Genomic DNA, 13154 nt, shown 5'->3' with positions numbered 1-13154 from the left:
ATTATCAAATCTTATATTATCTGTATCAAACTAGTAACCCGCCATCTTGGCTAAAGCCAGAGCAATCACAAGAGTATCAACTATAGAGAAGATAATAAAAGGTTCGTATAATAATACGACATGTTATTACTAAGTCAAAGTAAATCAGGTTTCGCATAAAAATTGAGAGCTAAAAATCATAAAAATTGAAAAATCAGTGCATCAATGCAAATGAATTCAAGTGAATGCATTATTGTAAATGTTGTAAATGTTATTATTTGTATGTACCATGCAAAAGACTATAATAAGATTGATCATTAATCTTCCATAAATGCTTTGTACTGCCAATTGTTATAATTTCACTCGCTGGGCTGCACAAATACTCGATCATTGACACCATCAAAAATACCAAAAATTTCTAGTATGTTGGCAGTAAATTTGATACTATCACTTGCAGAAGGATTATTTGACATTGATTCTTTCACAACATCATCGTCTTCATCAATCAAATTAGAATAATAACAGTCAAGAGCAGTTAAATTCATTGATTGGAAAGAATACCTATGTCATCGTCAATAAATACGATCAAAACTATGACGCATGTGCGTCATATATACCTATATGCTTCTCCAATGTGGATTGCAGAAATCATCTCCTCCAACTAAACGTGTTAAAAAGGATGAGATATTTGTTCTGACTTCTGAGCTACTTTCAAGCTGCTAGTCAAATTGTATAAGCAGAGGAGAAAGTACTATAAACTATTCATCTATTCCTAGAAAAAATATGTATATATAGGAGTCTAATTGATTTATAGAACTCAATAATGAAGAATGCGCTGGTTTAGAGACTTAGTTGGGGTGATTTAGCAATTCCCAAATATGAAATATAGAGTAAAAAATCCACATTTGTGAGTTCTTACAACCATCAATCAAAATTCAGAAGACACCAAAATAGATTAGAATTTATGCTACCATCAATCAAGCACATTCATCACCCATCGTCAAGGCACGTTTGAGAGTCGGGTATATTATAATTGGTTGAAGTTTAAAAGAAGAAAAGCCGTTGGAAGTTATACGAGGGGAAAAGTTAAAACATAAATTATTATAAACTCCAACATGAAATAAAGAATTATACAGACTAAAATTAAACAGACATCATTGAATTGACTTCCAATTCTAGAGAACCTGCTTTTGTTGCATACATATAATTATCAATCATGATAAGAAGGCTACAACTCCAGACGATATGCAAGCATCACTATCTATAACGTCCCTCTTAGACTTGCTTACATTGGGCTGCCATCTTATACGGGCAGTCTATGAATCTCCATAAGATGTAATCGTTTGAAGATAAACTAAGCTTCAATAAATCATGGTAGCTTCTCCGAGATGCCTTCAGATATCAGAACTTCCTACACGAGACGAAGCATCACTATTCTGATAACATAAATGTCATTGCACACGATTGCAATTCAGTTTTTAAAGGACTTTCAAAAGAAAACAGATACAATAGAATGTTGCTGCAGGTTTTATTGGATCATCTCTTTCATATTTTAAAAGCATGAGACATGGAAGTTTCATTACAGCTGTGGTTCGACTTGCATGCCATAGTAATTATGCATACGCAAAAAGAAGAGAACTCACTTCCTGCGATAAGTATCCAGTGAAGAGATTAAAATCAAAATTTATCTACAACTTTAATCCCAGCACTCTTATCCCATTCCTCTGGAGGAGCAACTTCCGCCATAATAGTTTCCTGACCACGCCAGAGAACCTGGATATGGCATACCACCATTAGCACGACACGATGTGATTCATCACCAAAACCAACGTGTAAATAAACCTTAAATATACCTTGTCGATGACTCCAAATTCCTTGGCTCTTCTAGAGTCCATATGATATGGTCTTCTAATTGTTTTAGTCACAAACTCCTCTGACTGATAAGAAGTCATAATCATATGATCAGATCTCTAATTTTCTCTAAGTTGTATTTATTCACAAAAGAGTGAGGTAATAAGCCATACATTTCCAGTGTGCTTGGCCAGAAGTTTTACAAGTGTGTCTCTGTTTACCATTGCCTGCAAAACCATTAGAGCACCATAAAAATTTCATAAATGTAATCTAAATATGTAAGGCCTTTTCATTTAAGCCCTTCCAACTCAAGAGAAGAACCAACTCCACCAATATATAACCAAGAGGAGGTGCAACATTAGAATGCGCTAAACAATAAAATAGAAAGGAGAACACACTAAAAGTTCAACTTTTGACTGTCACTCAGTTTCATTTATAAGCCAAAAGACAATATAACAAGTAAAACTAACCTCTTTTGCACGAATAAGAACATCACTAGCGGGCAGCAACCCAGATGATGGAAGACGAGGTTGCTGAATCATGACTGAAACAAATAACCTTGTTAGCACTTGAAACCAGACAAAGAAAAGGAGAGAGTATCAAAAGCATAAAAGAAATCCTCGACATACTTTTGGCATGAGGCATCATAAATCGTTTTCCTTTAGTTCCAGCAGCAAGTAGTAGACAAGCCATGCCTATAGCAGCTCCAACAGCAACTGTATGTACCTGCAAAAGCAAGAACAGAAGTAAAAAATAAAGCATAAAGGTTCATTCTATATCAGTGACCTTCAGTGGAACTATGGATCATTCAGAAAACATCTCATTACTTATCCACCTTCTGTTAAAAGGAAAAACCTTAAAACAATAATGAGACTAAAAGAGGTTGTTGCCATTGGAGCTTCACGATGATAATCATCTTACATTAATTGCCAATAAACCTCACCATCACAATATTACATTGTATTACATCATGCAACCAACGTGGCCAACCAATCATCCTTACCACCACCAAAATAGCGGATGAAAGAGAAATCAAAACAAGTTCAAAAAATATGAAACATGCCTCACACTTCATTTGCATCAATGTATCATAAATGGCAAAGCCTTCACTCTCCATCCCAACCTGCAAGGTAGAAACTAATTGATACTTGTTGACAAGGAAAAAATAAATAGATAAAAGCTGCAATATAAATCTAGCTCTAAGTTGTATCTAACTCTAAGTTGTACATAACTGTTGGCTTTTCACAAATATACCCAAAAAAAAAAAAAATTTATGAGCATTCAGACATCCAATCCTCAACTCAACTATCAAAATTTGTAAACTGTCACAATATTTATTACTATTTTAGTATATGTATGGGCTAAATCTTTTACAGTTGCAGTAAAATTTGACACAATTATTACTTAGAATCAGACCTTATATACAAACTAGCATACCAATAATGAATAATGACAGAAGGAAATCTACAAACTCGCCCAGTTTATTCTTGCCAAAGAAAGGCAATGAGGCAGTGGTATGCTATTAAATTTCCAGGAGCTATGAAACAATATACTTCTTTTCAACATATCAATATTTCAATGGTAAAACAAAAAGATATAAGTTTCTTGGGATTCAGATGCAAAGCTCACCGATTCACCATCATCACGAGTTGTACCCGTGGAATTAATATAAAGATATATAGGTGCCTTGGGATCCATCCACTGCAAGTACATCAGTTCTGCCACAACAAGCTCTGTGACAGCAGGCACCAACTGAGAGAATATAAATGGTTAAATAGTTTAATCTACTGAAATACGACAGAAAATATGAAACTTATAAACTTTATAAGTTAACACCAAATGATAGAAAAATTTACACCATGATTGTCAGTGAAAAAAAGGACCAACCAAGCAATTCTTTCACAAGCATATATTCATGGTTGCACACTACACAGTTATTAAAAAAAGAAAAAAAGAAAAAACAGTTCACTATAACAGACGTAGAGGTTGTTACGTTTTAATATCCTATCAGGCAAGGGGAAATTGAAGTTATTTTTCTAGAATAATTTCAAGGTTTGCAGCAAATGGAAGTTAAATTTATATGAAAGGTAAAGGAGGCACTTAGAAGAAGCTATATAGTTCATGAACAAGAACCTTACTACCAAATCATCTCTTTTATCATTTTCATCTGCCGGACTCAACTGAGTCCAAGTGTTACCTAAAACACATTGTACAAGAAAGACAGTGAAACTAAAAACTACTCAAGGAATTCACATCAACAAGGTATGGGAGATACAACAGGAATACAAGACACAATTTTCATCAAAATTTAGGAAACAATACTTTGCAGATTAAGATGATAGACTGAGATTCATTAACAATGAGGGCTTATTCACATAATCCCAATATCAAACCACTTACCGGCATGCCAATGTATACAATCCTCCCATGAAGAAGCAGCGAAGGCAAATCCGGAGGCGGTGTATCTGGCCTATGTTCATTGTATGAAGCCGATCTTTCCACCTATCACATTCACAAATATAACACTAAATCAGGCAAATAAAAACCACTTAATCATCAATTATTAAATAACGCCACCTTCCATAAACACTGAAAAGAAAACTTCAATTTCAAAACACCAGTAATATGCCCATATTAATATCACATTTGCATAAACCTAATGTTTATTTATTCATCTTCTCCAATAAGTTCCCCATCATATCAAACAAAACCCAGATAAATCAACTAGTTAAGCAAACAACAGGCTAAAAGCAATACAATTTTTGCAGCTAAGCTAAGTTAGCTACTAACAACTCGTCCATAATAAAAAATATAAAACAGAGAAAATCAACCAATGTAAAAGGGACCTTACTTGGGCAGGGGAGGCCATAAGAGTGGGAGAATCGTAGATATCCAAATACGGCAGCGTACCGGAATTGGAAGGACGATTAACAAACGCTTCCGGGGAGGCTGCCGCGGCAGCGGCGAGCTTAGAAAGAAAGGGGTCGTTAGGATTAATGTGTGCTGGCATGGGATTGGGAATTTTAGCTGAGCAAAAGGTCTTCAAACTTCGGGTGCTTTTGCTTCTAAGAGAATGAACTGAAGTTGACGGGACTAAAGCCGCCATGGGCGCTTGCAGGAAACTCGTCGACATAGCTTTTTATTTTTTGTTTATTTCTAATTAAATGGGTGAGTTCTGTTTTGATTGTGCTTTTGTAGTTTTGAACTTTGATTTTGAAGTGAAGAAGAAACTGGAGAAGCGAGAGGAGCACAACACAAGTTCTGGTGATTGTGTTATGTTGGGTTGGGACGTTGGGTCGGGCCAGCCACTCTTAATGGGTCTAGCTGGCCCAATTTTTGCTTTACGATGTTTTTTTTTTATTTTAATTAAAATTTAATATTTCATATAATTTCTACTTTAATTCCAAAGTTCATTTCCTTCATTAGAGTTTCTTTAGGGAAGTGACCAACTTTTAACACTATTAAGAGCAATGAACTAAAAATCTAAACACAGAAGAAAAGTCAAAAACAGAAAGTATTATGCTGACGCCACAGAATTAAGCAATGTCTTTAAAAATTAAATAATCGTAATCCACTCCATTTTCAACCCAATACACATATCCAGAAAGGAAAACATTTTCACTCCACAGCTTGCAAGAAAAATCACGAGGCCAGAAAACAGAAAACACAGCTATCAATACACAGCAACATCAGCTTCATGTCCAGCAGAAGCCAGAGGCTGCGATTCAACAACCCCGTTGCTGAACACCTTAGCAATCCTCTCAGTAGGGACCAAAGGCAAATATGAGGAGACCTTGTACCCCTTCTCTGCAGCGCTCACCACTGTTTGGTTGTATTTTTCAGAACAATAGGCAGCAGTTGGCACAACAACTTGAGCTACTTGAGGGAATAGTGGCATCTGATTGAGCTTGCGCCAAGCTGACACAGCATATTGCTCCGCTTTTGGTTCGTACTTGGAGTAAAGTTCCTTGGCTGCGGGCTCGTACTTGGTGTAAACGGATTTTGCCATTCCTGAGGCGGTGCCGGCTACACCGGCAGTCTTCACTTCAGAAGCCACGGATCGTGCCACTACTGGAGCCATTTGAGCCGCGGAGAGAGCTTGGGCAGGGACTTGCTTGAGGACTGGAGGCACACGGCAGTCCAGCTTGGTCACAGACTCATCCACCTGCAATCAACAGAACAAATTTTCAAAATCTCCTTTGTTGAGGACATTTCCACGACACAACATAAGCCCAGCTGAAGAGCCATCGTCATTGAATAAAAGACAAACAAGACCAAAAATCAAATGCATATGTTGGTCCATTCAACCAGTCCTAATGAGTTATTCAGATGAGAGTCATCTGTCAGCATTATGATAGCAGCCCTTCAAAATGGAGTAACAAAGGGAGAAATAACAACCAAGTCTTTTGCAACTTTCAAATGCAGAAACTCTGCCCATTTCTCACTCTGTGGCCATTGTAAAAGAGGGCCAGCCATAAACTAATCTTGATCAACTTTAGAAGTACACGCACGCTAGAGCTAGCACAGCATTAGCCAGAATCTTCATTACCCAGTTTCTCATTAGAATAACTAAGTAAAATTTACTGAACCTAAGAGATCGAGATCTATACTTGTATGCCAAATAAATTACTATTACAATTAAACATTAATCAAACCCTGTTTATAAGGCACTGTGACCTCAAACTCCGACGTCGTACAGACGTGCATATAAAACAAGTCCATGAAACAAGCAATTAAATAAGAAAATCAACCAAATTCAACACAAAGAGGACTTACCTTGCGATCAATAAACTTAAGGAGCTCAATCGGGAGACCATGATACTTATCATAAACAGGTCCAACCACATTCTTGACTGTCCCCTCAACGGACTCCACACCAGGTTTCAATGGTCCGGACTTGGCTTTAGCATAACCATATAGATTATGGAAGCACAGCAACACATGGATTGTGGCAACTTGCACAAACTCCAAATATTTCAGCCTCTGCTCCTCCTCAATATCCTAGCAAAATGTCGGTTACATACAATCAAAGTCAGCTTCAAATTCATTATTATAGAGAAAATAAAAAGCAAAATTCCCACAAAGGTTTATGATTTCTTCGATAGGCTTCCAGGAAAAAATTTATGCCACGTAATAAAAATCAAAATTTATATGTAATTCTTAGTTCTCACAATAATTTTATCAGCATCTTTTATTATGTAACGCTAAGCAACGCTTTTAATTCTCCGTTTGGCTACTCTGAAATTACCAAAAGAATTTATAAAAAAAAAAAAATGACCCTTTCTATATGAGATGTCATATTTCTCTGGTTTTAACAATAAAATTGTCATCTTTGTTCACGCATGAGGGAAATGAAGGCTTCTATATTCGGTTTGGAAAGTGGGAAAATTTTAGACGAGGCAAATATTTTTAACCGCACAAAAAGAAATCATCATGGAAATTGAAAATCAAACAGATGATTGTTCGCTCACCATGTTTTGTTGGGACGGCACGTTCTTCTCTTCGGCCATGGTGATGATGATTGACGAATGACTGTGAAACGACGTCGTAAAAGAAGCCTTTTAACTTGTTCGAGGAAATCGATGAAGGATTTTAATGGGTTTTGACGAATTTGACGAAACTATATTTATAGGAATCAGCGTAAGTTTCGGTGTGAACGTAGGGGTGGTCGGGAGCACCGCGTGTCAGAAAAATATTGATTGGCTTACAGTTACGGGGCATCAACGCTGAGTCGTTGACTGCTCCTTGCTTAGTTGTTAAGTTGCTTAGCCTGAGATTGGATACACGACCGTGTGTTCTAGAATGTGCTCGTATCATATATTATTTACGAGTGTGTAACCATTAATTTTAATTAGACCCCCCTCCCAAAAGCGTTGTGTTTATTACGGCATAAATTTTCTTAGTCTAACTTTTATATCAAGAGGATTCAACAATATACATTTTATAAATTTAATTTAGTTCTTTTTTGATTAAGCCAACTGCTTGGTCTCTTAGGCTCCGTTTGGTACAGCTTATTAAATAGAGCTTATAGCAGTAGAGCTTATACTAATAGAGTTTTTGCACAAAAAGTCATTGGGTGTTTGGTTATTAATAAAAAAAGCACTTTTGAACCATTAAACTATGTGATATTTTTTATATTATCTATTTTTAGAAAAGCTCTATAACCTCTACTCCCAAAAGCTCAAATTTTGGGCTTTTACTAGTAGAGGTAAATTAGCTTATTTAAGCTAAAAAAACTCTACTAAAAAAATAACCAAACACCATAAAAATTTTTAAAAAGTACTTATACGATTAAATAAGCACTTATGGCTCTTAAATAAGTCATACCAAACAGGCACTTAATATGATACTAAAGTTCTCTGTTTCAAATCGAGCTTACACTTGAATCGGTGGGTGCAATTTATGTTGAGCAACATTTCGGGTTTAGGAAGGAAAAGGAAAATCTTTAAATTCCATAACTATTATAATTTCTTTAAAAATTTTACTAATTGAATCGGCTAATGCCCAAACTAAAATGTAGAACAAATAAATAATGTTGATACTTTACGTGTTTATACAATTTTATCAAACAAAAAAAAAAGAGAAAGATTTCAAAATATGAGGAAAAAAAGTTAAATTTACACATTTTTTTTAATAGAAATTGTGAAATAATTTTTTGCAATATTAAAATAAAAAAATGTTTCTTGGTAGGCTAAAAAGTATCGAAAATCTTCAATTTGAGGCATTTGATATCAAGATGAAATGCATGTCATATATTTAAATCGTATCACTTGAATCACGCCGTATATACAAAATAGAAAATGAGTATGCCCGGAGTGGATTCAACAAACTCTAGCTGCAACGTTAATGTAAAATGGCTGGGCCGGCAATTTTGGTTCAATTGGGCCGTTTTAAGCTTTACGGTCCTTGTAATATATTGTTGTTGGGACTAGCATTTTTGTCCATAGAAATGAAATATATGACTAATTATGACTATACAACTTGCATACTCTGGTAAGTGCTATTTAGTTTAATTGATTAAACTTTTTGTGGGGATAATTAAAAAAAAATAAATTTAGCTTTATATTATACTCATATGAATTGGGAGAAAATTAGGCTACAATCTTAGGTTAAAAAGCTAAGTGACTATCAAGACTAAAATAGCACAAAAATCAGATTAGAAACTGGCATTCACTGCTCAGAAGCTCAGCAAGGGTACTAAATCTTGGTGACACCAAACGACCCTCAGAAATTTCATCAAGACCCAGAATCCCACCCAGCCACCATGAGACATCAGCGGCTATGAAGATGGGATATATGAGAGAGCCACGGCCGGCTGTGGATTTAGGAGAAGAGAGAGTAAGGGAGCCGAGAGTGTTGTTGCATGGTGAGGGAAAAAGGGAAACTAGATGCAAAATTTAGATAAATTATCAAAATACGTGAGACGAAATGAGGAGTTGAATAACAAGTCATTGAATTAACTTTTATACTAAATTGAAAAAACCACTTGACACAAATTTTAAGCTTCTAAGTGAGGTTTTAAAAAACAACTTTATATATTATAAATTTTACATTTCGATTTAAATTTTAAATAAATGTTACAAAAGTGTTGTAAGTATTAGGGAAAATGTAGTTAATTTTAGATCACTGTTAGACAACCTTACTTTTTAATATAAAAAAATAAAAAAATAAAAATTATAAAACAAAGCAAAAACATTAATTTTGAGGAGGGCCCTTTGGATAAATCCGAAAGGGGCCCATTTTTCAACCTTTTTTTTTTTTGAATAAGGTTGTGATGTGCCCATCATTAGCAACATACCTTCTAAAGAAATTAAATTATACAATTTGGTGTGTGTGTCTGTCTATATATATATATATATATATATATTTTTTTTTTTCTCACAAAGTTGTTTTGTAATGTTAATGGGATTGTTTTGGTTGTATAATTCTTCAACTACATACCCTTCATGCGAAGGATTTAAAAAATGGAAAAATTTCAAGTGGCAAGAAAAAGCAAATGGCAGCTGTTTGATTGTGATTTCAAGATTCTATTCATGTGTCAACATACACATGCCATGATGCTCAACTTGAGATCAAGGCATTTTTTTAATATCAGCATTTGCTATTGTAATTATTTCTTCATCCTAAACTACAAGCAAGCGTGTTTTGCTATTTTTAAATGATAAAATAAAAGAGGAAAATAAAAATTTCCCAACATTTTTCTATTATGTAAATAGACAATGGTGTCCAAAAAACAAATGTAGCTATATAAATAAGTAAAAAAAAAAAACTCGATTTTTTTTTACCCTAAAACATAAATGAAATGAGCATTTTATTTTTTATATCGAAATTTAAACCTATGTTGGAAGTTGCCCATTATTTTTTTACATTTTTTTTTAAAGAATCGAGGATGATAATTGTATAGGTTGCTTATAAAGATGAAGATGAATAGATCACTACAATTGCAACATGCATGTATAGTTGTATACCTTGCTTATTTTTCATTTTAGAAGAATTAAAAAACTAATGATTATCAGAAAAAAAAAACTAATAAACATTTTCTCGGCTTCACCCCTAAAGTACGCCTTGATTGTGTTTCATGCATACAATTATAATAAATTTGAATGAATTCCCTCCACCTTTTCTCCTCAAAAGGATAAATTAAATTGTGCTCTCAATTCTTTACTTTTTTTCGTGGGGTGGGGGGGACACAATAATTTTTAAATAATACTTTTTTATTTGCAGGAATTTATTTTGATGCTCTTTTAAGTTTAGGGTTAATTTTGTCCTGCCCCCAAATGTTTCAACATTTTTCACCGCGTCCTCAAATATTTCAACAATACTCACTCCACACCCTAATCCGTTATTTTGACCGTTTATTCTAACAATCAAAGGGCAAATTTAGAAATTCATATCCTAAATATTATTTGATGATGATAAATTAAATTTATTTGATAATTTAATTAATGAAATTATTATTAATTACCTTTAAATAAAATTTTTTTATGTAAACATTAATTATTAAATTAACATTTTATCTCATTTTATTTTTCTTTAATTCAAGATAAGGGGTATTTCGGATATTTACTTAAATTTCAAATAGCTCCGTTAAACATAACGGTCAAATTAACGGAATTGGGTGTGGAGTGAGTATTGTCGAAACATATGGATGCATGACGAAAAATGTTGAAACAGTTGGGGGCAGTACAAAATTAACCCTTAAGTTTATGACAACTCAGAACCGTCACTTTGCCTACATTCCTTATTATCTTTTTGCCTTTCAATTGTTCATCAGATTCTTTCCTTTCTCTCATATTTTCATTCACCAATTAAAGAAAACCCAAGAAAGCTAGCTTGTCAATTTTGAATTAAGAGGGATGGTATAAACCTAAACCCACTACGCCTAAGGTATCAAAAAAGAAACTTGCTGAGACAACAAAGAAGAGTGTAAAAAAAAAATTGTTTTTTTTTTTTAAAATTAGTGAACTCAAAAATTAAGCTACATGTAAAATATTTTGGTATTACACAGAGAATTAATAATGTACACAAAAATCATATAAGAAAATGCATTATTTTCTTATATTTAACTGGATATGGCCGACCGGCCGTGCAGCCCCAACAGGCACGGCACGGCATGGCCAGATACCTTGTCATTACCATTACCAGTCCAAGTATTATACGCAACAAGAACCCTCTTCGGCGGCAGCTTAATGAGCCATGTAAGCTCATAAACCTTAATCTTGAATATTTGAGAAAGAGTGCAGATGAGGAAGAAATAGAAAAAAAAATACAAATAAATATGATTTGATTTTCAATAAGGATAATTTTAAAAATTATTTTCAGGATAGAAATTGGTGAAATGAATTGAGGGAGTCAAATATCACGATCTCCTTGAAATTATGATTATGATAATACTAATACTGCTAATAATAATAATAACAATAATAATAATAATAAGTTCACAAATTTCCCATATAACACCGTATAATGTACCATAATGAAGAAAAAAAAAAAAAGAAGCAAACTCATGAGAAAAAATATAATTAGAGTTATCATTTAGAGGAGACATCAAAAATATAATAACAACATTATAACAAAAAAATATATATTTCCATAAAACAACAAATACCCATCACCAATTTTTCTTCTTCATGGATAACAATAAGACCCATTTCCGAAAATAATATGAAAAAAATTAACCCCTGCACCTTGTAATGGCACTACAGCCACGGTTATAGGGGTTAGCCTGGCCGCCATTCTGGCAGTTGTAGTAGGAGGCGCCCCGTCGAGAGCAGGGCACAGTGTTCCTCTGAAGTGCACCGTAGCTGATGTATTTGTTGGTTGCTAAGATGCGCCTGTTGATCTCCGAGTCCAGCTCAAACTCCTCCTCCTCTATCCCCAAGGATCCGCTGGGCATCCACCCCAGGTGGTGCTGGAGGTCCCCACTTGCATCAACGGCGGATAATGAGTTCAACATGAAGATCATGGCACTAATCACAAGGAGAGCTGCACAAGAACTGAATAACTTTGCCATTTTGGTGAAAACTCAGTTTCTCTTTCACTTGGGTTTCTTTCTTGAATGAATGAATGATTGGCTTAATTGCTGGCTTTCTTCAGTTTCTTGTGTGGTTCCTTTCTTTCTCTTGTTGGTAATGGTATTGTAGAATGGAATCTGTGCGTTGTTATTTATTATTCAGCCTTGTTCAGCTTATTACATACAACTGAGGCCTAGTTGGGGCTTATTATAGGGGGGTTTCATGTGGAGATATGACATGGGGTTCTGTCTAAATTACATAGATGCCATTGGATAGAGTCATGTCATGTACACCACTTTTGTAACGTCTAAGTTGTTTGACTTTGTTGATTATTAAAAAAAAAAAAAAGGAAAAAAAACAACGTTGATTTTAAAATGAAATGTCATTTTCACATGACTTAATACTTTTATCAACAAAAATATGTGAAGATGTTGACAAATTATCAACTCTCAATGAATTAAACCTTACACAATTAAAAAATATTATTTAGAAGTAGCTTATTATCTTCACACTAAAACGTATGGAATTTTCGTAGGAATTTGTTTAATGCAAAAAGATAATTTTCTTACTTCAAAATAATTCTTGCGTTAGTTGAGTCATTTGTTGCATGATTGCCAAGTGCTCTTGTGGAAGTAACATACAAAAATCAACAAAGGCAGGCAATTTCGTAAATAACTGGAAACCAACGGGCACAATCATATAACCACGTTCGGCACAATTAGTTGTTACATAGTTGGTATGAAGAGAGAGAATAGAGAGTTAAAAAGAAAAAAAAATAATAAAAAGAAGAAAGAAGAAAGGCGGCATCTA

The 13154-nt window shown here is 34.3% G+C and overlaps 3 protein-coding genes across 3 annotated transcripts; all 3 read right to left on the bottom strand.

The window, feature by feature from the left end:
- Positions 1–1061: 1061 nt before the first annotated feature.
- On the bottom strand, positions 1062–5099 carry LOC102612739 (ATP-dependent Clp protease proteolytic subunit-related protein 3, chloroplastic). Its single transcript, XM_006472026.4, has 10 exons — positions 4682–5099; positions 4231–4332; positions 3460–3582; positions 2894–2953; positions 2460–2556; positions 2301–2374; positions 2004–2057; positions 1833–1916; positions 1623–1752; positions 1062–1390 (listed from the first exon to the last, which is right to left on the bottom strand). The coding sequence occupies exons 1-9, from the start codon at positions 4961–4963 to the stop codon at positions 1657–1659; spliced, it is 972 nt and encodes a 323-aa protein (XP_006472089.2). The 5' UTR covers positions 4964–5099; the 3' UTR covers positions 1062–1390; positions 1623–1656.
- A 267-nt stretch (positions 5100–5366) lies between these two features.
- On the bottom strand, positions 5367–7592 carry LOC102612439 (REF/SRPP-like protein At3g05500). Its single transcript, XM_006472025.4, has 3 exons — positions 7302–7592; positions 6607–6831; positions 5367–5995 (listed from the first exon to the last, which is right to left on the bottom strand). Exons 1-3 carry the CDS (start codon positions 7338–7340, stop codon positions 5504–5506), a joined length of 756 nt encoding a protein of 251 aa, XP_006472088.2. The 5' UTR covers positions 7341–7592; the 3' UTR covers positions 5367–5503.
- A 4228-nt stretch (positions 7593–11820) lies between these two features.
- On the bottom strand, positions 11821–12533 carry LOC102612136 (protein RALF-like 33). The gene has a single exon (XM_006472024.4). The coding sequence runs from the start codon at positions 12341–12343 to the stop codon at positions 12005–12007; it is 339 nt and encodes a 112-aa protein (XP_006472087.2). The 5' UTR covers positions 12344–12533; the 3' UTR covers positions 11821–12004.
- Positions 12534–13154: the final 621 nt, after the last annotated feature.

Source organism: Citrus sinensis, chromosome 5 (assembly GCF_022201045.2).
Source record: "Citrus sinensis cultivar Valencia sweet orange chromosome 5, DVS_A1.0, whole genome shotgun sequence".
Classification (NCBI taxonomy): domain Eukaryota; kingdom Viridiplantae; phylum Streptophyta; class Magnoliopsida; order Sapindales; family Rutaceae; genus Citrus; species Citrus sinensis.
The sequence above is the reverse complement of the archived record's forward strand: the minus strand, read 5'-3'. Positions and strand labels throughout refer to the sequence as shown.